The 27,238-nt window shown below is 39.7% G+C and overlaps 3 protein-coding genes across 7 annotated transcripts in view; 1 reads left to right on the top strand and 2 right to left on the bottom strand.

Moving 5' to 3' along the window:
* LOC117945472 (rho guanine nucleotide exchange factor 28-like) overlaps positions 1-15,556 on the bottom strand; it is a 38,780-nt gene extending 23,224 nt beyond the window's left edge. For 4 of the 5 annotated variants that reach the window (XM_034872962.1, XM_034872963.1, XM_034872964.1 and 1 more), the window contains exons 1-10: positions 15,326-15,556; positions 14,451-14,494; positions 11,475-11,616; positions 10,529-10,638; positions 10,214-10,400; positions 7,444-7,627; positions 6,553-6,754; positions 6,235-6,292; positions 4,881-4,921; positions 4,177-4,249 (exon numbers count right to left, since the gene is read on the bottom strand). In XM_034872962.1, coding sequence (XP_034728853.1) covers positions 4,177-4,249; positions 4,881-4,921; positions 6,235-6,292; positions 6,553-6,754; positions 7,444-7,627; positions 10,214-10,400; positions 10,529-10,638; positions 11,475-11,616; positions 14,451-14,483 — 1,030 coding nt within the window. In that variant the 5' untranslated portion in view covers positions 14,484-14,494; positions 15,326-15,556. Of the gene's footprint in view, positions 1-743; positions 1,024-4,176; positions 4,250-4,880; positions 4,922-6,234; positions 6,293-6,552; positions 6,755-7,443; positions 7,628-10,213; positions 10,401-10,528; positions 10,639-11,474; positions 11,617-14,450; positions 14,495-15,325 lie in introns of those variants that run through there. The other variant, XM_034872967.1, reaches the window with a different exon arrangement.
* Positions 15,557-15,783: 227 nt separating this feature from the next.
* Positions 15,784-22,212, bottom strand: utp15 (UTP15 small subunit processome component). Its single transcript, XM_034872993.1, has 12 exons — positions 22,018-22,212; positions 21,375-21,491; positions 20,770-20,862; positions 20,445-20,629; positions 20,012-20,190; positions 19,436-19,561; positions 18,353-18,488; positions 18,150-18,234; positions 17,307-17,462; positions 16,991-17,092; positions 16,650-16,783; positions 15,784-16,492 (listed from the first exon to the last, which is right to left on the bottom strand). Exons 2-12 carry the CDS (start codon positions 21,462-21,464, stop codon positions 16,192-16,194), a joined length of 1,587 nt encoding a protein of 528 aa, XP_034728884.1. The 5' UTR covers positions 21,465-21,491; positions 22,018-22,212; the 3' UTR covers positions 15,784-16,191.
* A 443-nt stretch (positions 22,213-22,655) lies between these two features.
* Positions 22,656-26,162, top strand: LOC117945515 (transcription factor BTF3-like). The gene is made up of 6 exons (XM_034873053.1): positions 22,656-22,805; positions 24,442-24,510; positions 24,612-24,725; positions 25,055-25,256; positions 25,354-25,419; positions 25,784-26,162. The coding sequence occupies exons 2-6, from the start codon at positions 24,442-24,444 to the stop codon at positions 25,828-25,830; spliced, it is 498 nt and encodes a 165-aa protein (XP_034728944.1). The 5' UTR covers positions 22,656-22,805; the 3' UTR covers positions 25,831-26,162.
* Positions 26,163-27,238: the final 1,076 nt, after the last annotated feature.

The following is a 27,238-nucleotide window of genomic DNA, read 5'->3' as shown; positions in this document are numbered from 1 at the left end:
ACTTGTGTGCCAAGTTTAAGCAGTAGGATTTACCTGATTTGGGTTGAGATTCTAAAAATTGACAACAAACTTTAAAAATCACTAAACTTCTGCTCCATTGACAGAATGCTGATTATGATTATGAACTGCAGGTGCCTGAGTCCGGTATATGATATCACATAGCAATGGGCCTCCCTTTTACACTTTATGGAACCCCAGTAGTCACATGAGTTCACGATTCAGGCACACACAACAGTGTGGACTGAGGCTGTCGAAAGCCCAAAACCACTCAATCAGCTTAGAGTGGACATCTAACATTCCCCAACATGCTGTCAGATATCAGGTTACATCACTGGCAAACATGCAGTTATCTCATTCTGATTGACTCTGTGCTGCAGAGAAGGCCTGTGAATATGTATGTTTAATGGGAACAGTGTAATTTTAACTGTATTGTACCACAATCACCAGCGCCAGGAGGGCAGTTTGGGGTAAAGTCTTCAATTTTCCACCAGTAAATGATGTAGCTTTAAGAAAAGAGATGCAACTGAAAAAGGATTATCAGTTTTCTTACTGACATTAAAGCACATGCATCTAATGTGAAACACTGTAGCAATTAATATCTTAGTAACACTGTCTATAACTCTTTTCCAACAATGTAACTGACAGTGTGACAGGGTGGAAAACATTGCTTCTATAAATAAATAAATAAATAAATAAATAAAAGATCTCCACAAGCTATCAATTACAGTACATCTCAGAATCACCTTTTTTGCCCGTCTTCTTGAGCATCCTCATCTTAGGGAAAGAGGGCCAGGAGTAGTTAAAAGGAGAATCTGAGTCAGAATCCATGATTTGCTGTCTTCAAGAAAATCTTCATCCAAACAGCTCAAGATGTGTGATAAATAAATGAACAGCGCCTCAGTTTACATCCATTTCCCAGTGTGTGAACAGACTGCGGACTAGCTGCAGTGTTCACTTTCCTTTTCCAGAGCCTTACTGTAGACACTGTGACACTTCAGGAGTGAGCCAGCATGTTCCCCTCTGTCTCCCCCTGCCACCCCTCCCCCTAAAATCCACCCCTTCCCCCTCAACAACTCTGCACCAACTGTCTGACAGAGCCTGCACCGAACGCTCTCCTCTTCCTCTGCTCCTTTTCTCAACACTTTTTCCTGTCTTTCCGACTGCTCGTCTCAATTCTGTGCCAAACTTTGGGTCTCTAATTCTTTCTCTGTCACTCGTCTAACACACACTGGACAGGGGGAGAGGGAGAGGGAGAGAGATCAACACATGCTGACAGGAGCAGGGGGGAGGAGTATATTGACTGCCGGAAAGGGTGACTGAAGGAGTGAGAGAAACAGAAAGAGGCAAAAGTCTAAAAGTCAAACATAGGAGAGACTTCAGAACCTACAGAAAAGACAAACATGAGGGCAGACAGCTTAGCGGAGGTGAGTCTCACACACGGGAAAAATCATGAACCCTTTATGTCCATGAGTGCCATATGTCAGGCTGTGGAGCTGCACATTACACACACTCCAAAGTATAAACCATGCACCCCAAATATGCCTTATGCCACGTCGGAGAAGTCCTTCTCAATCACTCCATTCTCCCCGTCTCTTTCTCTATGTTTTAGCATGTCAAAGCCAAGCTGAGGGGGAAAGGGGATCGGAGCGTGGGGGGAGCAGTCTGCCAGGTCAGCAGGCTCTCCATGGAGACAGCAGTGAGTGTCACTGCTGTTTTCTTCTTCCATGGCGTCCCCCCCCCCCCCTTTTCTCCTTTTGCCAACTTGCAGAAGTACAGTGCTCAGTTTGCAGCAGCAAGGATAAAAGTAGGTTTGGATAGAGGTGGTAAAAGTGACAGAAAGGGAGCGTAAAGAGGGTTTAAGAGACAAATCTGACAATGGCATTCTGGAAAGACGCCCAATGGGTTTATAAATGCACATACATAAAGGAATGTGATAAAAAAAAAAGAGAAAAGGGGGACGAGGAGGGTTTTGTAGGCAGAATATATGCAGAGGAGGGCAACAGTGGTACACTGAGACTAAAGAAAGTAGTTTCTGTGTGGGTGAGGGTGTGTGTGTGTGTGTGTATGTGGAGGGGTGTTGGCACTGTACTAGTGAACATTAATGCAGCCTTTGTGGGGTCTGTGTGAGGTTTAATCCTTTTTCCGTTCTCCAATTAGATCCCTCAGCCGGGGTAGGAGACTCTTGTTAGTGTTCCTGGCGTTGCACTCATTGTCTGTTGTCACCTTGCCAAACTATCCATATCAGAAATCCCTTCTCTTGCTCCCTTTCTTTTCCCCCTATCTCTCTAACACACACACACGCACACGCGCACACGCACACACACACACACACACACACACACACACACACATACACACACACACACACACACACACACACACACACACACACACACACACACACACACACACACACACACACACAGAATCTCCTCTCCCTGATCTCAACAAGCTGCTGGAAAACTGCCCTGGCCACGTACACCCCCTTTTTCACTTCCCCATTGCCCTTTCATAGCTCTCTTCCCACTGCATTTCCGTCTCAAACACAAGAGTGCACACAAACACTAACAACACGCACACACCGACCTTCTTCCTTTCTTCAGCTCTGGAGAGCAGACCTCCTTGGGATGAAGTGCCATTTGCTGTTTATTCACTAATCTCACATTAAAATGCTGACATGGAAGGATGGGACCTAGGGGCACGGGTGCATGAGTCTGTCTGTTTGTATGTGTTTAAAGGTATTTGGGGGCAAGTGTGTGTTTTGGGTGGGGTATTTGAATTTAGGGGGCACTAAGAGGGCAAGGGTGAGGGGAAGTGGGGGGTGGCAGAAGGATGAAAGACATAAGAGACGTTTGTCCTTTTTTTAAGTTTGGAACCATTACACTTTGTAAACTTTGTACAACCTGCTGTGGCAATAATGTATTTAATTACAGGCATGCCAATGAAGTTACAGTAGTTTACAGATAGAGGAAAGAGCTGACATCAAGAAGACAGGGGGAACATGACAGCTAGGCTCAAAATTCCTCATCCCTGCTGAAGCTCTGGCTGAAGAAGTTCTGTCTGTCTATTTGATGACGCATAAATGATAAAACCAGACTGGAATCGCACTATATGCATCACTTCTTTGTTAAAAAAAATAACAGCCTGCCGGTCACTTATTATGCCCGACAGTTTAGAAATGTCTAATGAGGAATTGAAATGCCTCAAAGGTGAAATATGCATTGTAATTGCTTGCTATTATTAATTTTAGCTATTTATTTTTATTTTAAACATGACATTGAGGGGCAGCTGAGGAGAAAACTGGATTTAAGTGACCAGCATTATTTCTCTGAACCACAAAAAACATCTAAAGCAACCAATCAAGGTCACAGGCATGTGGTCTTCAAAGACCAGATAAATGTTAAAATCCTCAACCGGCCAACAAACACACACACACACACTCACTCACAAATACAAAATACATAAGCATATAGCATGGAAAAAAAAAACAGCCAAGGGAAGTTAAGATTGCAGATGTCCAGTGCCAAGTGTTTTAAAGCCTGAAGCCTCAGCTTGTAACCACAGCATTCTTTCACTGAGGCATCAATCTGCTCTGCAGCAATACAAGCCAATTATTAACCCGCAGGATGTTCCCACTCTCAAATCCTTCCCTTCCCGTCCAGAAGAAGATCAGAGCAAAGCCACCTTCAGCCACCTAGTTAGAATTAATTTATGGCCCACTATAACAGCTGGCAAGAAAAGGGTGACTCAGGATAGTTCTCTACATGTTGCATTAACAAGATTCCTTCTCAGTGCCACAATCACTGTAAACACAGAGTGACAAGACTCCAAAAACTCCATAGAGAGGGGGGCAAGACAAGCCATGGGGCTGAAATGTGATCTTCTAGTCTGTGGGGATGGTAGACAGCCATCGTTGAGGATTAGACGTCCAAGTTCTGTTCAGGAAAGGAAACGTTTCCTGCAGTTGGACTCACTTAATGATTAGAAGCTTGGATAACTTCCTATGAACATAACGCCACCTAAAACAACAATGATCAGTTTCAGTCTGCACAAAACATGATCTAGAGCTGAGGCACCGCAACCTCTAGCATTATAACCATATCTAAAAACAGGCTTCTGAGAAAGTAACCTCACTCTGAGGGAAGTTTAAAAAGACTTTAAAAATAAAATCTTTACCAGAGTAAGACTTTGATGGATCGTCCTCCTCGTCTTCTTCAATCAGGCAAAACATCAGCGACTCCTCATAGTCCTAAAGAAACAGAGAACATTTTACCAAATAACACGCACAATTCCTCAGTGAGACTTTCTCATCAGACCACAAGCATACCACAAAAACTAAAGCAGAACTAAGTACAAAAACACAAGTGTTTGGCGAGTGCCTAGGTGTGTGACAGAGAAAGATCAATTAGGTAACCATCTGTATCACATAAAAAAAGGTTCTATTGGATGACCGGAGTCATGTGCACACGCCACACCTCTCAAAACATGAAATATACACTTGACTGCTCACAAAGTCAGCTATTCAGTGGCGTTTGCAAGGTGCCAACTCCAACACCTCAACAATAAGAGTGAAACAATGTGGAGCATTGAGGAGCAGTCAGTGCCATTCGTTGATGCAGATGTTCATTGAGACTGAATGGAGCTTAGAGTTTTAAAATTTGAAATTTGATATCCAGGAGCAACACCTGTTTTTGCAAAATAGTTAAAGGCCCGAACTTTGTCTGGAATGGTTTGGAAGAACAGGTAACTTATGTTCATATATATCTCATCTCATCAGATAAAGCTGTTTAAACACACATGGGTTTTTACAGTATGAGTTAAATATATGCTGGTGATAATTTAGTAGATAGCATGTGAAACATTATGCATCAAATACTCACATGTTTTTCTACAGCAGCTCCATTCATATCTGAATACAGTGCTGAAAGAAAAAAAAGCATGCTCAGATGCAGACATTCAGCCACCATTAAACTTCAAAAGAGGCTCAAGTAAGCACAGATGTTTGTTTTTTAACGATGTGTACCAAGTCTTATTTTACATAACCTGGGGAGATCTTAACCGTGTGGCCCTGATCTCCTTTCTTTTTATTTAACTACCATGTACATCCCAGATCAAAGGACACGGTGTGTATCAATGCTTACCAGAAACAATGCAGCAACTCACAGTAATTAGTGTTTGGGTGGTTTGATACGAAGCCTGGGGTCACGTAAAAATGTAAAGGCATATGAATGCCACAGAGGTGGCAGCAACCCATAAAAGGTTGAGAGAAAGTCAGAGACAAAACAAAAAATACATGAGAGAAGGAAACAACCAGCAAAAGGGTGAGAAAGGAGTGGATGTAATGTATAGGAAAAGAAAATCTGATAAAGGTCTTTCTGTGCCTCAGTGTGATAAAGTAAAACACATTGACTCAAGTCTGATAGAGTGATGCCAGCTGGCTCCAAAACAAGAGGGATAGAGACAGAGAGACAGAGGATATAAAGAAGCAAGCTTGTAAAAGAGAATGTTACCTTCCAACTTTCCTCCTGAACTAACTTGATTTTCAATTCACATTTTTACTGCATGTCTTAACATATATACCCATGAGAATCCCCTGACACAAGATAGGGCTTTAATGTATAATTATTTCCATCATCAATTATCTGTTGTTGGTAAATGTTTTAATAATTTTCGGATTAAGCGTATGTCTGTAAAATGTTATTTCTTGATTAATTTTCTGACAACCGACTACTTGATAAATGATTATTTAACCAATCGTTTTAATACTACTTATTAACATATAGCGTGCTTGCTGTGTTATTTTGCACACTATATTAATAGATTGATTCATACTTTAACTGTGAATTAAAGATTAGAAATGTTTGGTTGCCTGTGGTCATTTAATCTTCTTTCACTGAACTGTTCGAGTTCACAGTTCACACAAGATACTAGACCTCTTTTTTATTATAACATTTGTCTCTTTGCACAGCGTCCTCCACAAAAATCTCCAACTTTCATCTTCTCCTTTCCCTTCCTTCATTTTTTTCACAGACTTGCAATACCACAAAACCCCACAGGAGAGCAGTCAAAGTCTATCAATTTTGTAGCCTGATTTAAGCCACAGTATCTGTCCTCAAACCACTAGAACAAAAAATGGCAGACCATTGCAACATAAAAGAGAAAAATTAACACTGGATGGTTAAGTTCAACAAGGCCTCTCAAATCCCACAAAACAGATTAGGAAAGGCATGATACCGTTCTCCACGTTCTTCACTAAGATGGTCTCCACCCGTTCCCTCCTTAGAGCTTTGAGCTGGGGGACGAAAGGGGATGTTAAGGTAAGAGAATGCTGATATGTGAAATTAAACAATTTACTACTGACTATATTTGATGGCATTTCCAGGTGCATTAGTTGCAGTTTAGAATTGTTCGTTCCCCTAAGAAAAGTCCAATAATTTTGACTGTATAAATTATGCGAGTTTGAACATCAGATCATAATTGACAGTGTTTTAATCCTGTTTTTACCTGAAGTAGCTTTACCAGCACCAGACAAAACTAATAACTCAAACACACCTCTCTAAGGAAGTCCTCATCTCTGAGTCGGTCTCTGAGAAGCAGGATGTCAGCGTGCCGACTCTCCTCCGAGCTCCACCTCAGGTTCTGTCGGACGGTCAGAGTCAGGTTCCCCGTATCATGGCAGAACCTCAGCAAGCGGGACCGGTCTGCCCACACCTGAGACAGACCTGCTGGAGGCGTGGCTAGAGGGTTTGGTGGGCTGCAGCAGAACAGGTGGATTAGTTTAATCACAACTTTAAAAAAACAAAACTTCTCTTGATATTCTTAGAGAACAATGTTTTTAACATTAAAAATGTGATAGAAAGACATCAGAATACTCAGTGTAGATGATGGTCTTTTGGTTTTTCAAGCCAAACAGGCCTACGTGTTAAGCTGTGCTCATGATTTATGGATCCAGATAGAGCCTGACTGATTGAGCACAAAGCATTCATCAACACTTTGACAAGTGATACTAACAGGTGTTTAGCATTTTATGAAAACTTCAAACATATTTACAGTATTCAAGAGATCTAAGGAATGCAATTTGTGAAGTTTGCATGCTCTCCCCCTGGCTCTATCTACTGTGGACTGTGATTTCCTATCACAGTCCAAAGACAAGCAAGTTAGGTTATTGGTGACTCTAACTTTGCCCGCAAAGGTGAGAATGTGAGCAAGATATGGTTGTTCATCTCTATGTGTCAGCCATTTCATTGAATGGCAGCCCAGGGTGTACGCCGCCTCATGCCCAATGTCAGCTGGAATTGACCCTTGGGACTCTTTGAAAAGGACAAGCAGGTATAACTAATAGATGAATGGAGAGACAGAAAGTGTCAAACTGGGTTTCTTTCTACATTTGTAGAAAAGCTTACCCTTGCCGATGTCCCTCCCTGTTTGATCTCATAATCTTACTGTGTGAGCAGCTCCAGGAGCTCGGTGCTGCCTGCTGTCTGAGCCAGCTGCAGCGGTGTGACTCCCTCTTCGTTTGGCAGACTGACAGCCATCAGACCCCCCGGCTGACAAAGCAGCAGCTCTGCCAGCCGATACAGACCCCATCGCACGGCCAGGTGGAGGGGAGACTCCCTGAGACTGTGCTCTGGAGAGGAGGGGAGAAATATAATAACGTAAAAAATATAACTGCAGAGATAAAAGGATGCAATGGGATCTGAGACAGCATCTGACTGGAAGAGAGAGGCGAGATTAACAGTAAGAATGTATACAGCAAGTGGTGAAATGTGAGAAAAACAGCAGGAAACTAACATATCAAGAATCTACTCTTGGTAACCACCCCCTCGTGACAATTAACCTAAAATGCAATGATTGATTTCTTCTCTTGCACAGAACTAGATCGCTCTGGTCCACTGACCCACTTTCAAGCAATAAAAACTTTTTGACGAAGTGGTGACTGACAGCTTCTTATTTCTGTGCCCACCACTCTCTACCTTTAACAAGATCTGTGTCCAGGTAACTGGTCTGCATTAAATTAGCTGCAGTCAAGCAGCTAGTAAGCTTCGAAAGGCACTGTTGCATTTTTTTTTTAAACTGCAGCATAAAGTCACCATAATCTTACAGTACTATTATTGAAAGGAAAACGAAGCCTGGTCAATGGAAATTTGTTAGATCCTCATCAAATTAACTCCCTCTTATTTGACAATAATAACAACTCTTCTGTAGTCTAAACAAATTTAGTAAAGCTTATCATATTTATGTTTGGTTTTAACTAGTAATCAAATATCTGGATACATGTATTTTAGTGAAAGTGAGTGTCTACTGTAACCACTGCCTCTGTCTGCTAATACAGCTTTGTTGTGTTTGGGATGTGTCATCACAATTTTTTTGAATCTCACAGATAAAATTGTGTGTGATTTACTCCACAGTAATTCAAAAATAATTCACAATTATAAAGGCAACTGTAGAAGTGATACACATTTAAGATCCCATTTAATTTGATAACAATAAGCAGTGTCTGATAGTCACCATTTTAATTTTTACATCTCCAAGGCAACTCACAGAGGTACAAAGAGGCCAGAGAGATGCTGTCGGAATCAGTTGCTAACACTGCAAAAATGTGGCAAGGGCAAAAGAGTCACTAGCAAATGGAAACACTGGTCATACGGTACAGACTGACACTGACTAAAGGACGTTTAATGGGATATTACACCGCAAACTATAGGCTCAAATGTAAAAAAAAAAAGCAACACTTCTGTCAATATTTTATAAAAAACTGAACTCTCATCACAATTGATATTTGCTACGGGGGGATATTTAAATGCCGCGTGTTGTGCTGTAGGTTACAGTTTATTTTGAAAATGACCTAATTTTACAAATTGGGCTTGAGGTGGGATCTTCCATATTTAATCTAAACTAACTTATTTTAGTTCACTTATTGAAAAGATTATATTTCTGTTTGCATTTGTTTTCTACAGGGTATTAGAAAATGTTAGCAAACCTAAGGATGACAGGTAATAAAAGCCTGTTTCACCTACATACTGTAGGGTAACCAATGCGTCAAAACTATTTCTTTAATTTAATTTCAAAAGATATTAATTTAGTTTTATATTCAAAAGGTTTAATTTAGAGTACTCCGTTTTTTGTATTTGCCCAAGAATGTTCTGCATCCACAAGCCTTTAGGGTGCAGACCTTTGTGATCTATAAAGACAGATTTCACAAGGTAAAACTTTAACCAGCTGTATTAAAAATGTCAATGCTCAATGGTTTATGGTTGCACTCAGTCCAGTGCAAAATAATAATTCCATGATCAAATGCTGTTTCAGTTTTTTTTGACAAAATCAGGTTTTGGACGTTTTCTTAGTCCCTTTGAAAAGGTAGAATGTACTATAAACAAATGGTAAGTACCAAAGGAAAGTAAGGGATTGATAATTTAGTTGCATACAACATTGGCAGTAGAATGATGTCATAAGCAGTGTTATCAAATTAACTGCAGACATTGAGAGGGAGACGCTGCAATGAAACAGACTGCCGTAACTATGTTAATACTAAATCTAGTTTGTTATTTATGTAGGTGGCCCCTCACAAACACTCAGATCATAGAAACAGATGGTGGTATCTAGTAAACATGCCGGTCAGTGCGCACACACATACGACCATAAACACACTTTCCCTTGGATTTATAAAGCTCTCCCTAGGGCGACTTCCAGAAGGAAAGGCTCCATTAACCACATTACATGGTGCTTAATTGGCTTTGATGAATTTAACAGAACAGCACATGTGACCAAGTTCACTTCCGATTTCATCTCAATAATCATGGAAAATGGGAAAGATGGTTGAGAATAAAGGGGGGTGGAGGGGAGTTGAAGAGTTCACATTCATTGGGTAGCACCGGCTCCACGTTTCCAGTGTGATTATTGAGAGATTAGGTTATGACAAAACCTGTCAACTATCTCTCCCCACAAGACTTTTTGTTCATGAACTGACACGTGAATAATAAAATATAATTAGTTATTAATAATTATTAATAATAGTTAGAATGTTCCTAGATCTTCCTCATCTGTCAATTTGTATAGCAAGGTGGCATGTTTTCATCTTTTATCTATCTAATGTGTACCGTTGTAAACATTTTAGAATTTCAAAATGTTCACAGACACTGTTGTATATTAAAAGACAAATGTGGTGTGCTTTTGATTAACAAATCTTTGCAGAAATGCCTGTTCCTGCTCTCACCATCTCCATTGTGGCTCCCCAGTACATTCCAGTTTGGAGGGATATCCAGATTGGCCATGGCCAAGGCCACGCGACGATCTATAGCCCAGCGAGAGCTCTCCTCGCCCAGGCTGAAGAGGCAGCTCAGCTCCTTGTGATCTGTGGAGCTCAGGCAATGTCCGTGGATTACCAGGTGCTCAGCCAGGTCCTGAGAATGGTATGCAATGCAAAAAACAACAGCAATTCTAAAACTACTTCTATGCAACTGAGGTGAGATGATTACATCTGACAAGGAGGTCGTGTTTGTGTAGGATCATATTTGTGTATTGTCCCTACCTGAGCATCATCTTGGACATATTCCAGTGAAGCTCCGCCCACCCAGGTGAGGGGTGTGGTTTCAGAGCACAGATAAGCCTGGACAGAGACCACCTCAGCCAGGTTATGTCCTAAGGAGGGATAAAACATGGCAAAAGCCAGACTTTGCTCAGGGCAGATCTCTTTGTATGGAAAAGAGCAATTACACACAGTATGGGACCCATATATACATCTTTATATCTATATTTATTCCTAATTTTATGATAAGGCACTGGCTGCAACTGTCTTCTCATGCAACAAAAATACAGCAATCTAAATATTTAATCGCCTATATAAGAGGGTTAGAGTTAGTCACCGTAAGCAGTTTCAAGTCACTGTAATAAATGAGCCGAATTTGAGGGGCACCTGTGTGCAAAGAAATCTAAAAATAGTAAGTCTGTGATAAATAGATGAAAACAGTTTGTAGCTAACAAGCCACAAATACAAAACCTGAATGTGGTTTAAAAATGTCCTCAGATTTTCATTATGTAAACTGATGTATGCATCTTTTCTTATTTTGATGGAGAAGGAGACCTGCTTTTATTAGTTCAGCTATTGTAAAATGCACAAGCCAGCAGGACTGCCTGTCGTCTGTGTCAACCTACATAGAGGCTCGGTAATGTTGACGTATTGTTTATGGAGCCATTTCCCTCCTGAGAGGAAGCTGATAAGATTCTGTGCCTTTCCAGACCTCAAGTCACAGACTGTGTATGTACGTGAGCGTGTGCTGTGTTTGCATGTGTGTGTGCGAAGATTCAAATAGTGATATACTGTTCCAGAGTACATCACAGACAGCAGTGGAAAACATGGGATTATCGGGATGCAGTTAAATGTCTGAACATGGCTTTCTAAATACATTCTCCCTTTTTAATAACAGAAATTACCCCAATATGCATACAATAACACACAGGTATACACATGAACATACCAGGCACTATAAAGCAGAGCATTACATCACTCTGAGCCATGGTGACATGGACCAGTGTAGATCCTTCCAAAACAATGTAGACCTCTGCATCATCAGGCACAGAGTCTAAACCCTCCAGCAATGCAAATACCTTTGCCTGGCCCTGAGATAAAGAAAGGTTAGAGAGGTTGAGAGGGGAAATAAAGAAGAAAGCTGATAGAGTGCAAACATATTTCTATTCCTAACGACACAAGCTGATTTCAGAGTAAATCTCTATTCTGACACAATGTTCTACATTTCTGTCAAGTACACCAAATCCCCTGACAGCATGCCTCTTGAGGGTACAATAAAACTTTCCCACTCAATAAAAACAGGAATGTCTTAGTTTCTACTGCAAATACCTGCCCTGATCCCAGCAGACCAGAACACTTTGATGCCGGTGAAATATGCTTTTGAAATTGACATGTTAGATACTACAGAAATATTTCAATGATTGGCCCAGCCATAGATATATCATGCAAAAGAGTTTTATAAATAAAAATCCTTACTGAGCCATTAAAAAATTCAAAACTTTGGGAAGATGTAATTAGCACAAAGGTATATTTGTGTGGTATTAGTTTGACAAAATACTATAGGGAGAAATAGCTTAGTAAAAAATAAACACCACAAAAACACAAAGTATAAATTAAAACACTGACAGCCGTTCAGAACGAACTTTCCTTTGCACTTAAAGCCAACAATGCAACAAAGGAGGCGATGAAAGGATTGTCAGGATATTGGACTTTTGAAGATAATCTACCTTAAAATATTTAAAGCGGTATTTATTGTTTTTTTGGCCACTTGAGGTCAGTGGGATAAGTTGTAAATACAACGCTAACATATTATCCACTTATAAAGTTGATATGGCAAACATGTTGCCTATTTACACATCAAGCAGATACGGAGCAACATAAGCACTCCTTTTTATGTTTGTGTCCACCTGATAAATGAAAGTCCAATATTCACTCAAGCTCTGTTTTGGTCTCCACCAACTCCTGCTCCTCTATGTTCAATAGCTGGCTGATAACTTTGCCAGTCTGCTGTTTGTTGCTGAGCAGGAACTGTACCATGGGGTTATGGGAGCTTTTCGTAAAAACACAGGGGTTGATGAGAGCCTGAACCAAAAACAATAAAGCTAAAGGCCGTAAAACCAAAAAAAATAGGCTAAAGAGCTTTGTCGAGCTGAGGAGAACTGCAGTGTTGGGTGATAATTATCTGTGAATGTGTAACTATGAGTGACCCCTTTCACACAACACAAACTCATTTAACCCATTATTGATATATAGTGCAGCTTTAAAAATGTGTGTGCCCACGGTGTTGTTTGGTTGTGAACTTTTTACTGTGGATAAATAACTGCAGTGTGTAAGATATCAAATGTAACTGAATTTGAAAGTTTCCATTCCTCTGAAAAAAATATAAAAAACAACGCTGTTTTCCACCAACATCCACCAGTCGCAGGGGAAGAAATTGTAGCAAACATTCATTTGTCCACCCATAGTGGCCTCCATAGACCAGACAGCAATGCAGCCACAAAAACACTGTGTGGGTTATTCTGGGAAACATATCAAACCACTGACTGAGGCAGGAGTAGAGGAGACAGGTTGAAGAATAAAAAGGTACACTAAAAATTTCAATGATGAGGCTTGACTTCAAATGCGAAGAACATCACAGATTAGTGTTGGATGGTATAAGAGTTTAAGTGTAAGGATGTTTTTTGTAGTCTCTCTCTCCCAATCTACCAACCTTAAATCAGCTCAACCGCTGACCTAATTTCTAACGCTATGAAATTGGGAGGCTTTTCTCTTTGCTTCTATTGCCATCTCCATCTCAGAAAGACACACTGTGAGATAACAGCATCCATGTCTTTCCGTCTCACCTAATTCCCCCTTCAGGTTCACTTATCTATTTCTTTATCCCCATTCGTCTATTTATTGACAGAGAGAACACCAGGTTAACCACAAATTCTGTAATGTCTACACAGCTTCTCCTCACCTCTGTGTGATTGATCAGATGTTGACCACAAATGAAAAAACTTTGATTTTTGACCAAATACCTGCAAAACTAATTACCATTCAATTCTTCTTGCTTTATGTTTAGTCTCAGTTTGCAAATGTTACCATGCTGAAAGGCTAAGAAGATGAACATAGTAAACACAACATCCTTCTAAACATTAGTGTGTGAGAATTGTCATTGTGAGCATCTTGGAAACGGTCAAGATGCTGCATTTACATTAAGTTAGTAACCTTTAGCAACAGTATAGTGTGAGCAATGTTTCCCCCTTTAAACTTCAGAAATCCATTAGCTTTCATTAATGTTTACATAAGTTGTTAAGTTCCCAAACCAATAAAATCATAGTTGACCACAGTCCTGCAGTGTTTTACTACATAGACAAGAGTATTCAAAGGTTTAACAGACCACAGTAATCACAAGACAAACTGATAAACAAAACAAAAACATAACTGTGAATGAATCACAGAGTTACTACTTATACTCACAAATGCTGTTGTTATTATCGTTGTGCTGATGGATAAGGTTAAGGTTTTCCTATCAAAATATGATTCACTGCTCAAACAGTCCAACAACAAAAGCTAAAGATGTTTCATTCAAAGACATCGGTATCCTGTCACCATGGTGCCGGCATCCTATCTAGAGCCAAATCTCAATTTAAAAACTTGTACAAACAGTGAACTTGATCAAATCACATGTAGCCTACTGTATTGGTGCATGAACAGAAAACACCTTTATATCCTTAAATACGACATTTGATGTATTTTCATTACACATAATGTTTTGGTCATGAGCATGACATCTCTGCCACTGACTTTTGGTTCTTATAAATAAGGCTACCGATCCCTCACTGCATTCCAAACTCAATTTGCAGAGATCTTCCTAAGGGATAAATAACTTGACTTTAACTGGAGAACTCAAACTTGACTGCAAATTGGAGCATGTACTCACATACAGAGGCACTTTCCTCCTGCTCAGCTCCATCTGCACAGCAACTGCAGGCAAAGACGGACATTAAACAGACATTTGAGACTAAAAAAGAAAACACACCAGTATCCACGTGACTCCATTACTTTTTTGGGGTTATTTCAGTTATTCTGCCTGCTCCTCTGATCCTAGAGATTATCCAACCTAATCCGTGCCTAGCAGAGCCAGAGGTTCTCCAATGAGACAGGATCATCTTTTGATCTCAAGTACTTAAATAATGATTTTAATGGTGATGCTTTCTACATTGGTGTGGAGACAATATCAGATCACCAAATATTCCCGTGTGTGTGTGTGTGTGTGTGGGCTAAATTAAGAAATCAATTGAGTTTCAGAGCTGCAGGGTTTAGATGTGTTCTTTATCAATAGCCACTTCCTAAACTGGACACAACAGCATAACAACCATTTTTAAGTTTCCTGTTTAGTCATTTTATACTTTTCATTTACATTCATAATTATGTATTCATAATATCCAAATATTAAAGTGAGCAAAGGCAAAGCATGAAACAATCAAGAGGAGAGGTAGTGTAATTGTTTAAGTGTGCTAGTTTTATGATAGAAACACTGCTCATAAGAGTTGTGGTATTTATGGCACTAGATTGCATTTTTATTGTTAAGTATCACAAACGACAGCCTAGCTTTACGAACATTTGTGTTTTAAATAACTCAAATGAACAGAACTCATACTTCGTGACCTATTTTGCTGAATAAATGTGAGGCTGTTTTTGCAGGGCTACATTTGACCAGGGTTGACACGTTAGCAAACTGTCAATATCATAGGAAAGAACCACGTTGAAAAAGTCAAGAGCTAGAACAAAAAGGGTGATTATTAACGAACCTACCTTAACAGGAGCTCAAACTCAGACAGAAGAAACCTGACAGTCCGCTTTAATTTAGCACGAAAGAGCACCTAACTCGCATACATCCTCCTTCTTTTGCTAACTGCTAATTCAAGTGTCAGTCTTAACGCTACAAGTTGAGAAACGGCGTTCAGTCGGTGGCACTGCTGTTTCCAGTCTGAGCTGCAGCCTCTCCACTGGCACACAGCATCCTCTTCTGAGTCAGTGTTGATGCCATTAGGTTGATGCTTTCTGTCTTCCGCTTACTCAAATGCAAATTCCTCCATGTGAAAGTTAACTGTTTCTTTGAGGTTACAGCGACATCCAGTGGAATGGGATACTTCTTCATCATCATCATCATCATCATCACTACATCCTAAAATCAGTTTTATTATCAGAGACTTGAGCCGATTTGAACATAATTATGATTAGTCAGTTTCAATATTACAAAGATTTATTTCTCTGGTTATAAAACATTTGCCAATGCCAAAAATTATGAAAACACAAAGCAGCCATTAACAGTTATCATTCAAACACACAAGCTTGCGCACACAGACACACACACACACCACGTTTAGTTTTGAAAGTGTAATGACAATACTTCCAATAAAAACAACCTCACTTCACATTCACACAATCAGAAATTCTTCATACAGTAAATGCATGTTCTACGTGTTGCCTTTTGTGTTTTCAGTCACGCAGAGTTAAAACACCAGAGTGAGCCCATGGGATTTAAGTCTCTTAAAACCTGTACCAAAATGTTTGTTTGGTAATGTTGGAAATTCGTAACTGATGTTTCAAAAAGATGTTTTTAGAGTTGTAAAGGCACTCTAAGCCAGTCTAAAGCCGCTTCTCCCCGCTACAAGACCTCAGGTGGCCTGCCCCTGTGGTCTTGAGATACTCGATTCTCCCTGAGCCAGGCCATTAGCCCTGCTGACGCCAGGACATGGCACCTCCTTCCGAGGGAGGGAGGAGGCAAACATCGTGTCCAACATGCCCAGCACCTCCAGGAGGTCCTGCTGGTAGTCAATCTCTCTCTCCAGCAGCTCCTGTAGTCGCAGCAGCTGCCGGTCCACAACTGGCGACTGTCCGATTACAGATTGATAAATGTCCAGGATCATCTCCGCCGCTGGTACGAGGACAGGAGCAAACCTGGGGTCAACCATGTTCCTGGAGAACAAAACAGAAAAAAAAACAAGTATTTATGTTGCAAACTATTTCTGCACGTTTGGATGTACGAGCTACAAAAATTCAAATGTAACTAATACACTTTATATCAACACTTAGTTAAGTCTACTTGAGTAATGACGTTTTATCTGCTTCTTACCCTATGAGGAAGTTGAGCAACCGAGCGAGCCCCTGTTCATCCCTTCCTGCCAGAGCATTCTTCAACGTTCCTCTTCGATCCAGCTCCTTTATAACAGCAACTGTAATCTCCGGCTTTCTCAGTCTTGTCCATGTCTATGAATACAATTTAACATACTTAAGTAAAATCATACAAAATACATATGCTGTTTAGCTTCATCTATCCAGTGTAGTGAGATCCCTTTGTACAACTCAGCAAAAGGAAAGTAGCATGTGTCACAACTTTAAAAATAGAAGGAACCTCAAGAAAATGATGCCAATTGCTTTATTATTGCTAGTGTTATAAATTCATGAAATGTATACCTCCAGAGCTGTATCCAAAGCCTTCGATACATTAAATTTCTTGAGCTGCTTGTCATATTTGGCCAAATGCTGTTTCACTGGCTTGCTGACGAGATAATCATCCTGGGAAAAGACGGAGAACCGAGAAATGAATTAACAATGGCGTGGCGAGAAAGAAAAGCCTTAAATGATGACTCAGTGTGCAGAAATAAGAGGCGTAAGCCAGGGTCAGTTTTACATTGTCTTTTGTTTCAGTCAGCACATTTCTTTTGGGAATAATGACACATGATCACATAACTGTTGACTTCAGCTACCGCATGACTAAATGTAAAGATACCTGTTTAGGGACGTAGTTCTTCCCTTTCACAAAAACACGATATGACGGCTGTCGTCTCTGTTGGCCCGAGAGTTCCTTTGACTCATCAAGGCTTTTCCTGTGTTTGATGCTCAGGATACTATTGGTCATACCAACAACGATGGACTCATCATCCGGCTGAGGAGAAAGACACATTTATAGTTTTACTGTCAAGAATTCAAGCCCTGGGCAGAACTAAAAGAGTCAACATTTAAATTTGTTAACTTTCATGACCAGATGTTAAGTCTGTCATATAGTTTTAAAAGGTTGTCAGAATTCTTGAGATCATCATGAAATTCAGTCGATGGATCACTCAAGAGATCATCATTCAACAATTCCTTTAAAAGGTCCCATGACGTGTTGCTTTTTTTGATGCTTTTATATAGGCCTTAGTGGTCCCCTAATGCTGTCTCTGAAGTCTCTTTCCAAAAATTCAGCCGTAGTGCAGAATTACAGCCACTAGAGCCAGTCCCAAAAAGAGTTTTCCAGAGCAGGATACCAATAATACAAATGTACTCCAGAAGACAAAATCATTGTTATAGGCCATGGCTACAGCATTTCCTTTTATGAGTGTAGCACTCTGAGGTTCCACGTTGTGTTCTGGAAACCCTACACCTTCACGCCAAGACGGAAGAGAGGATGTCCCGTTTCATCTCTAATCGATTAAATCTCTGGCAATTCTTTGGTGTTTTCCTACCTTGGGTGATGTAATAAATATTTTGTAATTATCAAAAATGTTCCTTCCCTTATCTGAATCCACCTTTCTACACCTAAAACACAAAACATCACAGAATAGTGCTAAAAGGGTAAACTGTAATTTCTTACAGCCAAAGCCAGACTGAGGATGGAGGCAGCATAGTCAAAGTTGTGGACCACTTTATAGTTGGTGGTGTTGTACACCTTTACATGCCTGAAACAGAAACAGAGGCTCTCCATTAAATCAGGTTCATATAAAAAATACTTATCAAATAAGTATGCAACTGTCCTGCCAGATGAGTGCTATGTCATGCATACACCTGTCCTCGTACCTGTCCAGAGAAGCTGACAGCAGTCTGTGTCCGCTGCTGCTGAGACACAAACAGGTGACAGTTTTGTGATGGTTCTTCAGTGATACCAGAGGCTGACCTCCTTTTAGCAGATCCCACACTTTCACATGGCGCCCCCCTACAGAGAGTGAAAGGATTTTTTTTATTCATTTTTAAATGCCCTAGATAAACATTAGTAAATATTATTTAGCGTGTGTATGAGTGCAGTCGTTGGCAGAGAGGCAATAGTGTGGTTTTTGTCCTAACTGAAGTCACAATCAAGCATACAATGGACTTTGTCCTTCACAACAACCTGTGTCAACCTGAAAAAGGCTCGCGGGACCCTTACAGTGCTGACACACTAGTGGTAACAATGGTGGACTGTGGCGTCACCCCGCGGCGCCCGTTTCTTGGCCAAAAAGCTGCCTCTGAACACACTGAAAAAGACTAAAGACAACGGCTAACTAGCACGTAAATTCTGTAAAGCGTTGTAACCAAGCAGCTCGCCACGGATGGCTGGCTAGTTGGCTGGCTTGCTAATGCCTTATGTATGGGTCATTTTACAGAACATTAGCCAAACTAAGTTGTCATTATCTGGCAATAGCAATGTGCTTTTCTACACTGTAACACGAGTGTGTGAATAAAACAGGTTGTTTTATTAATTCTAGCTATCTTGCTTGCTAGGGTGCTCAGTTCTCAGGCTAGCACCAACCATGAAGCAGAGAGTAATGTTGTGTTATGTTGAAATAAATACACCTACACATGTAGGTATGATCTTGTTTATAGATAGATAGAATAGTTTGAACCTCTGTTTTTAGTAGGAAAATTTGAAAAGCATTTCTGGCTAGTTTCAGTTTTGCCCAGCCCTATATGTATTAATAAGATGACGATGAAAAATGACAAGAGCCTTTTAGGAAAGCAAGCAACCCTTTCCAGATGGATACGAATGAAACAAGAAACACATAGTAATACATACATAAAACAACCAAAAAGCCGAAGAGGGTCGACGATGTGTTTGGTCTGAAAACCCGTGGACACATTTTCTGGATGAGCTGACTGAACATGGTGATCAGAGCGGCAGATTACCTGCAGAGACGAGGAGTCCCTCAGAAGGATAGAGAAGCAGACTCTCCACTGGCTGGCCATGGTCCATGGTCATCACACTCTTATCCGCTCTGGCATCGAACAGTTTCAGTGTGTGGTCATAAGATCCTAGGATAAAAGCATCCATTGCAAGTCACGCAAAAACAGATCACCTTAATCCTGGTCCTCACACTTTCATCTGCAGTGGCACTATGTCTAACAACTCAATCGCAGAATTTGGAGTTTACTACTACTACTACTACTACTACTACTACTACTACTAGTAGTACTAGAACTACTGACTAAACATATTCATAATTTCTACTCTTTAAAAAAAAAAAAAAGGTTTATTAAATAGAAAATAAAAGACTAGTCAAAAATCTTATATTGGTAGATTTTGACAGTGTTAAATCAGTTTAATCTTTAGGGACAGATGATGTTCCTGGTGGTTCTTTTGAAAAGGTTCACCGATCCAAAAATTATGCAATGCTCCAAACAGTGATGCTAAAGTTAATTTACTTGTCCTAACTTTAACTTTTTCTAACACAAATTGAAAACCATAAATTGCCTCCATCTCACCAGTATAGAAGAGATCTCTGTTGAGTTTGCTTGTGATGCCACAGCGAATGTAATCTGTGTGTTCTTGGTAGGTGTTAAGCTCAGTGGCATTTGGGATGTCCCAAAGTCGACAGGTGTAGTCGTCTGACCCTGTGAGAATCTGGTAACGGTCTGAGGTAAAGTCTGTGATATGTACAGCCCTGAACAGATATAAAATGAGACAAAACATATACGTCAGTGCACTTTCACAGCCAGATGTTATTAAGTCAGTAAGACACTTTAAAAGGTTGTCAGAGTTCTTGAGATCATCATAAAAATTCAGTCGATGGATCACTCAAGAGATCATCATTCAACAATTTGGATGTTCAAATAAAGGCTATTTTGTAACACTCAGTCTTTAGGCCACAACAGCACAACATAAACACTATCTGATGGTGACATGTGGGATACCTACTTTGTGTGTCCTTTAAACATCCTGAGTGCCACCTTGCCACTGACATCAAACAACCGGACCACAGAGTCCTCACATCCCGCCACGAGCAGCTGGCCATCTGACCTGAACCTCCCACAGTATGCAGTATCTTTAAAACGTGTAAATGTCTTCACAGGCTCCTGGGAGAACGGCCCGTAAATGTGGATCTGTAGAGAAACCAGAGTTAGAACAGGAAATGGCATACTTACACATTATTCAGATGACTGGCCGGATCTAGAATTTTTATGGGAGGATCAATTTAAATAATTACAAGTATACTGAATTCATATAAGGAAAAGCAACATACTCTTGTGAATGCTGTCACTGCAAAGTTATGCGGAGCCACTGGAGAGAAGTCTATGTTTGTGATTGCTCCAAATTCTTTTATCTGGACCGGAGCCTGTGAGGAGATTTAAAGATTGAGAAACAACATTAGGGATATGCTTTTCTAGCTCACAGTAATATTATTACAGTATACAGTATGAGTTGCACAATGAGGAAATTATGCAATAACTTTGTTGAATATCGCAATAACACTATTACTTGCAATAAATAAACAGATATTAAAGTGTGCTTAGTTCTGCATTTCTTCTGCTTCAGTATTTTGTTAAAATACCACAAATTGCTTGTTGAATTTAAAACAAGCGAAAGGAAGACATTTAAGATTTTTCTATTGCCCAAATTGAACGTTAAATTGAATTTCAAAAGGCACCACTAATATAACAATGACCTTAAGTTACATTAAGTGCAGTTTTCTACAGATTTTTTTTAACTAACAAAAGATCTTTAAGTGTTTTTGTGATATGTCTCAGTTTTTTAGATGTGTATATTGCACCAATTCATATCACAATGACAATGAAAAAAGAAAACTGATATATTGTGCAGCCCTAGTGTACAGTAGAAGAGACTCACCTTGTAGTTTTTCCAGTACAGTGTGTCTTGTGTGACTTTCTCTCCAAGTTTAGGATAGACTTGGATTTTTGTAGGTTTAAATGAAGCCATTTCTGTGCTGATCACGAAATAATCAGTCTGGTACGACACAGAAAATAAAAACAGGGATATTACCATATAGCAATAGATATGACGCTTGTTAACCTCTCAACCCTACTGACCTGCATGTATGTACTATGTATGTGCAAAGCTATTTAATTGTGGATAGGTCGTAAGGAGTTATAACTTAGCCAAGATTGCCTTGATCCCAAAAAAAACGGAAAAAAAGGTTATCAAATTAACAACATGGGCTGAGTGGCACCTCCTTTTTCCTAACAGCATCTCAACCCACCAAACCATGCAATTCGTCCAAGCTAACGTTAAGCTAACGGCTTCACGACAGTTGATTTCTTCACCAAGGTTTGTTATTGCGCTCATTAAAATGAAATAAGAGCTAGTTGACTTTTACCTAATTGTTAAATTACACTACTGTTAAGGTTACTTGTTTAAAATCAAAAGCAGCTTATTAGAAAGGAAACCTGAGTCAACGTGTTCAGCACACTAACGTTACGCTTCGGCCGCCTAGCAGTCTCTAATAGCTAAAGTACATTCTGATAGTTCTCACCTTTGAACGAAAACGCCCGTGAGTGCTGACGTATTTTTTTAAAGTATGATTTGTTGCAATTAGATGATACCGATGTTTATCGTCCCAGTAAACCAAAAGTTTCTCATTTTAAGGAGTTATCACGTTGCCTCTCGGTGCACTGGAGGACGCCATGATTACAACGTGACCACTTCCGTTATGAATGGAACGTCTTTATTTTTCACTGAAAGAAACGGCTTTTTTACATGTATATAATATATATTTATGTTTTAAATGCTACTGGTGGTGAAACTAGTATTTAAAAAGTTTAATAGGACTATATATTTAATACATATAGCTGTACTTTTTAAATAAATCTTTTTTATTCTCATTTTTTTTTAAATATGGTACTGATTTGACATATTTGTTTATTTGTTATGTCATAAATAGTTATAGTTGTTATTAATATTACGTTAAGTGGTTGTTAAAACGTTTTTATAGCTAGCCTATTGCCGTTAAAATAAAAAAGGTTTTGTTTTAAGTTTCAAGAAGTCACTACTTTTAGTCAGTTTTAAAAAGCAGGTTCAAGCAGGTCGTCTTCCAACACTTTACCGGATATAATTTGGAAAACACTATAAATTAAGATTCAAAACGCATTTATTTCATAGACCGTTATTAAATATACAGTCTATGATTTATTTATAAGCAGAAATTCTGAAAAACCGAGGGCACATCCGGAAGGTCCTCGATCTGAGCACATCACTTCGGGTCTTCACTCCTTTCTCTGAGCTTCTATCGGCTGTGTGACCCGCGTGTTTACACACTCCCAGGTCAGTTCACGTCTCAGTAGTCTTTTTAAGCTGTCTCAGCTTTATATAATTTTGACTTGCGAAAAAAAAAACACAGTGCCCCATGTCACATTACGTTATGCTGATGAAAAGGTCAAATATAATTCTTACGTTACATCAGTTTTAAGAGGCCTGAGCTAGCTAGCCACTTAGCTTGGTTAGCCGACAGTTCAGTTGTCATATTTTCTGAGAATTCTGGTTAATAAAGTACACTTCACAGTTTCGGTGACTGAACGCTCAAGCATCAGCCCACAGCACATCTTCTCGTAAGTGCTTACTTGGACAAGTAAGCTTGTAAAGTTAGCTAGTGATCTAACTAGGCTCTCTTTGCTAAACAGAACGTTGCTAGCCACACAGCTTCAGCGGACCACCTCTGTCTGATTTAAGCAGAACTTGAGTCGAGACTTAAAAGTGTGCAGCTATTTTTGGGCTTCCTGCAGCTGTCATTCTTGTTCGCTTGGTGTGCCAAAAGGAAAAACGAAGGGGGATTTGGGGGAGTTTTTGGTTTGGCACTTCATTGTAATTTCAAGCCCAATGTAAGGTAATCCAATTCAAACTGTTGAAATCACTCATTAGGAACCTACCGTTTCAATTGCCAATTTGTTAGTCATGAAATGAGCATGACATGTCACTCCACACCATTTTTCATCCTTCTCAATTACTGGTTCTCTTTTCAAGATCAAAATTATTAGTAACGTTATTCACGTAGATGATAATCAGGATTGATGAGTGTAAAATGAACCATGGTACATGGGCTTCATGCTGTACCAGGTGAGCTACCAAGGCACTAAGTGAGATTTTTTTTTTTTTTACTAGTCTTGCATTGCCAGACGTATCTCCACCTCACTGTTAGCAACCCTTTCAGCTGTACAACTTGTGAGGGTACATCCCACGACCGTTGATGTCCGGATGAACCGGAAGGGGTTCTGTCCTTCCTCCATAAGGGCTGCCTCAAAGCCCTTATTTCTACCCTGAGGATCGAGCATTGTGGAGCTGTAGGCAAGGAAATAGGAGAGCTGCCTTAGTTCCCAGAAGCCGTGCAGCTGACAAATTAATGTCACACATCAGAGGAAAGGGCGTCTCATCCCTCTAAAACACATTTGCTCATTTCTGCTCTGTTCCCATGATTTCCTCACCTCTCTCCAGTGCTTCCATGGTGGGATGGACTAAGATGTGAGGAAGGGAGGCAAGTGGAGGAGTCAGGGGGGCAATTTAAAGAAAGTGAGATGCACTGCCGGAAGGCTGCGCTTGTGTATCTGTGCTTATAGCTTCTCGGTGATCCCTCCTAGATGCTTGGTCTTCAGAGTGAAAATTAGACTGCCTTCACGGACGAAGGACAGAACAACTTCCGGTTGAGTAGAAGAGCAAGGAGCTACCAAATTAGAGACATGAGATGCATCAATGTCTAAACATAATTTGCTTGTATCAGTGGATCGCCCTGTGTAGCCTACTTCCTCCATAGCAATCCTTGCCAAAATGTCCAAGCTAGAGAGTAAATGTTGTAAACATATTCCTTGTAAATCTTTACAATCATTCCAAGAAATAACCAAGCAGGTTGACGGAAAGTTGTGCGAAAATATTACATTTGATGATGTGTATGTGTTTTTTCCTGTGTTAGATGAAGGAGTTGATAATGAACCAGGAGAAGCTCGCCAAACTGCAGGCGCAAGTCCGCATAGGTGGCAAGGTCAGTTGGCGTAAATGCTTGCAAATGTATTTTAATAAATACAAAAGTTGGGTGATTGAGTTTTTGGTTTATGTATTATAGCTCCTTTTTGTGCTCTGTAGGGGTCAGCCCGCAGAAAGAAGAAGGTGGTGCACAGAACAGCAACAGCAGATGACAAGAAGCTGCAGTTCTCTCTCAAGAAACTGGGAGTCAACAACATCTCCGGCATTGAGGAGGTATAGCAAATTATTTCTGAAATGCACAGCAACAAGTACGCAGACAGGTTTTTTTTTCATGACATTGATGGTCCTAGGAGTGGATTCTGCACTTAAAAATTTCGAGTAATCCTTTCCACAAAACAAGAGGCTGACATTAGCAATAGTACGACTGGATAAATAATTGGATTCTTATTAAATGCCGTTCTTTAATTGCTGTTAAATGTTTTTAAAGCATTAAGTTAATTAATTTGCCAAGAAAACATAGCAATAAAGTACAGTATGTTTCAATTTATTGCATAATCCTTCTCCCCCCCTCCATCTCTATTCCTGTTTGTCCTTCACTGTAGGTGAATATGTTCACAAACCAGGGGACAGTGATCCACTTCAATAACCCAAAGGTTCAGGCCTCCTTGGCTGCCAACACATTTACAATCACAGGACACGCTGAGAACAAGCAGCTCACAGAGATGCTCCCAGGAATCCTAAACCAGCTGGGGGCCGACAGTCTTACCAGTCTCAGGAGGTTAGCAGAGACCCTGCCCAAACCAGGTACCTACAACACGCTTTACTGATCTGTTTGCATGTGTCAGTAGTTTTGTGTACTGTCTTTAAACAATTTGCTATTTGTTCTTCTTCCCCCTCACAGCTGGAGAGAACAAAGGCCCCCTGGTTGCTGCTGAAGAGGAGGAGGAGGATGATGATGATGTTCCGGGTAAGCAAATTTACACGTAGGTTATTGTTAATGTAATGTAGTATTAAAATAGCCACGTTATCAACGGTCCAGAAAAGGCTTACATTTGCATATATGTCTTGTCACATAAAGCGTGTGATTTCATTATATCTAAAAAGTTACGTTTCCATGTATCTGGGTGTGTATTGAAGAATATCACACAAGTCTCTTGTCACCAACAATATTTATGGATTAATTCAGAGGGGTGATATTTTTGGTTAGATTTATATTTAGTAATTAAGTTTTATTTGTATGCTAAATCTTGTTCTAATTAAGTAATGTCCTTACCCAATCTGTCACTGTTTTCTGTCATCCACTCCACCTTACCCTCCGTTTTCGTTTTCAGATCTTGTTGAAAATTTTGACGAAGCTTCAAAGGACGAGGCAAACTAACAATCACCAGCGAACATCTTGTCATCTGGATTTACCGTACTTTGACACAGCAGAATTTTGTATTGTTCATCTCCCTAATTCCTCTGTTGCTACAAACAAAAGTAGTTTTTTGAATTTTAAAAATTGTGCCAAAACCAGTAAAATTTACTTTTAAAGGCACATATCTTACCCTTTTGTTTGATTTTTCTCATTCTGCAGTACAAGTCAAATTAATAAATTATATGGAATGTGCAAACCTTTTCCTTTCACACGCTGCCTCTCCTGCATTGTGATGCCCACACATCAAACATGTATTGGTGGAATTAATCATGTAATAAAAACATTTCAATTTCTCTTTTTTTCTCCCTTTTTTACAATTAATGGAAAGACATGTTTACCTGGTTTGTTTAATTATATTAAAACTCATGGTCCTATATTCATAAATGTCCCGAGGTGATTAGATAATTGAAATCATTAGTAATAACTACCAAACTTTGAAGTCATCATTGGCTGTGCAGCTAAGCACCACATGTCAGTAAGTGTAGGCCTACATTAGACCTGTTATTACAGTACGGCTGTGCAACTCAGAAGCATTAGACACACTTCACAACCCAGCTCAAAATCGTATATTCTTGAGTGTAAGTGGGGGGAAAAAACAAAAGCTTGATAAAAAAACCTTCAGGTTGTGTTAATGTTTTCTTCAGTTTTGGGATTCATATGCAAGTAACACATTGAATTGTCCGGGACTTTTTGGCTTTGTTCACGTTGATTTTGTTCACAATCTGATTCAGAGTTAAAAAGAAGTTGGGTGACTAAAAACTGTCTTTGAATTTGAAAAATGTATTCACAGCCACCCTTAAAAAAAATCAAAACAGAAATAAAATTGAAAAACCTGAAAATTACACTATATAAACATTCATTACTAATTTAAATTCAAACCAGTTTAAAATAATTAACTGAAATTGTGAGTTCAGTGGTAGTGCAACATATTTACTGTGTGTACCACCAATAGACAGTTGTGTGTCTTCCTGGTCAATTCTCATCAAGTCATGACCAGCTCTTCAAGCCAGCGTTGACAACCTATACAGCAGACCTTTACGACACATTCTGTCCTCAATAAGTTGCCATTGCATTGCCAGACCTACCTCCAAAGCGCTGCAGAGAAATAGGTCAACTAAATCAATAAAATCAACTTCTGTAATTACTTGCTCTGCATTCATTTGCAAGACTGTGTAATACATTTTTTAGATGTGGACATTTCAAATGAAAATTATTTTGTTTGTTTGTAGCTATACATTTTCAATAATCACTCACTGCGGTTAAATACTGTGAATATTGTTGAGAGAAGTTTTTGTGAGTACATCAAATTATTTTCAGCAGATACATGAATAATTCTGTTTAGGCTTTTAAGGAACTGAAACCTGAAACC

This window comes from Etheostoma cragini, chromosome 5 (assembly GCF_013103735.1).
Source record: "Etheostoma cragini isolate CJK2018 chromosome 5, CSU_Ecrag_1.0, whole genome shotgun sequence".
In the NCBI taxonomy this organism is placed as follows: Eukaryota; Metazoa; Chordata; class Actinopteri; order Perciformes; family Percidae; genus Etheostoma; species Etheostoma cragini.
Note: the sequence above shows the minus strand (reverse complement) of the source record. Positions and strands in the feature narration are given on the sequence as shown.

Bases quoted from the DNA above. Each gene is read 5' to 3' on its own strand.
- utp15 (XM_034872993.1), bottom strand. From the start codon at position 21,464: ATGGCTTCATTTAAACCTACAAAAATCCAAGTCTATCCTAAACTTGGA. The intron at 20,863-21,374 runs GTGAGTCTCTTC...ATCTCCTCACAG, and splicing joins TGTACTGGAAAAACTACAAG to GCTCCGGTCCAGATAAAAGA. The intron at 16,493-16,649 runs GTAAGAAGCAGA...TTTGTTCTCCAG, and splicing joins TTGCTCAACTTCCTCATAGG to GAACATGGTTGACCCCAGGT.
- LOC117945515 (XM_034873053.1), top strand. From the start codon at position 24,442: ATGAAGGAGTTGATAATGAACCAGGAGAAGCTCGCCAAACTGCAGGCG. The intron at 25,257-25,353 runs GTACCTACAACA...TCCCCCTCACAG, and splicing joins AGAGACCCTGCCCAAACCAG to CTGGAGAGAACAAAGGCCCC. The intron at 25,420-25,783 runs GTAAGCAAATTT...TTTCGTTTTCAG, and splicing joins GGATGATGATGATGTTCCGG to ATCTTGTTGAAAATTTTGAC.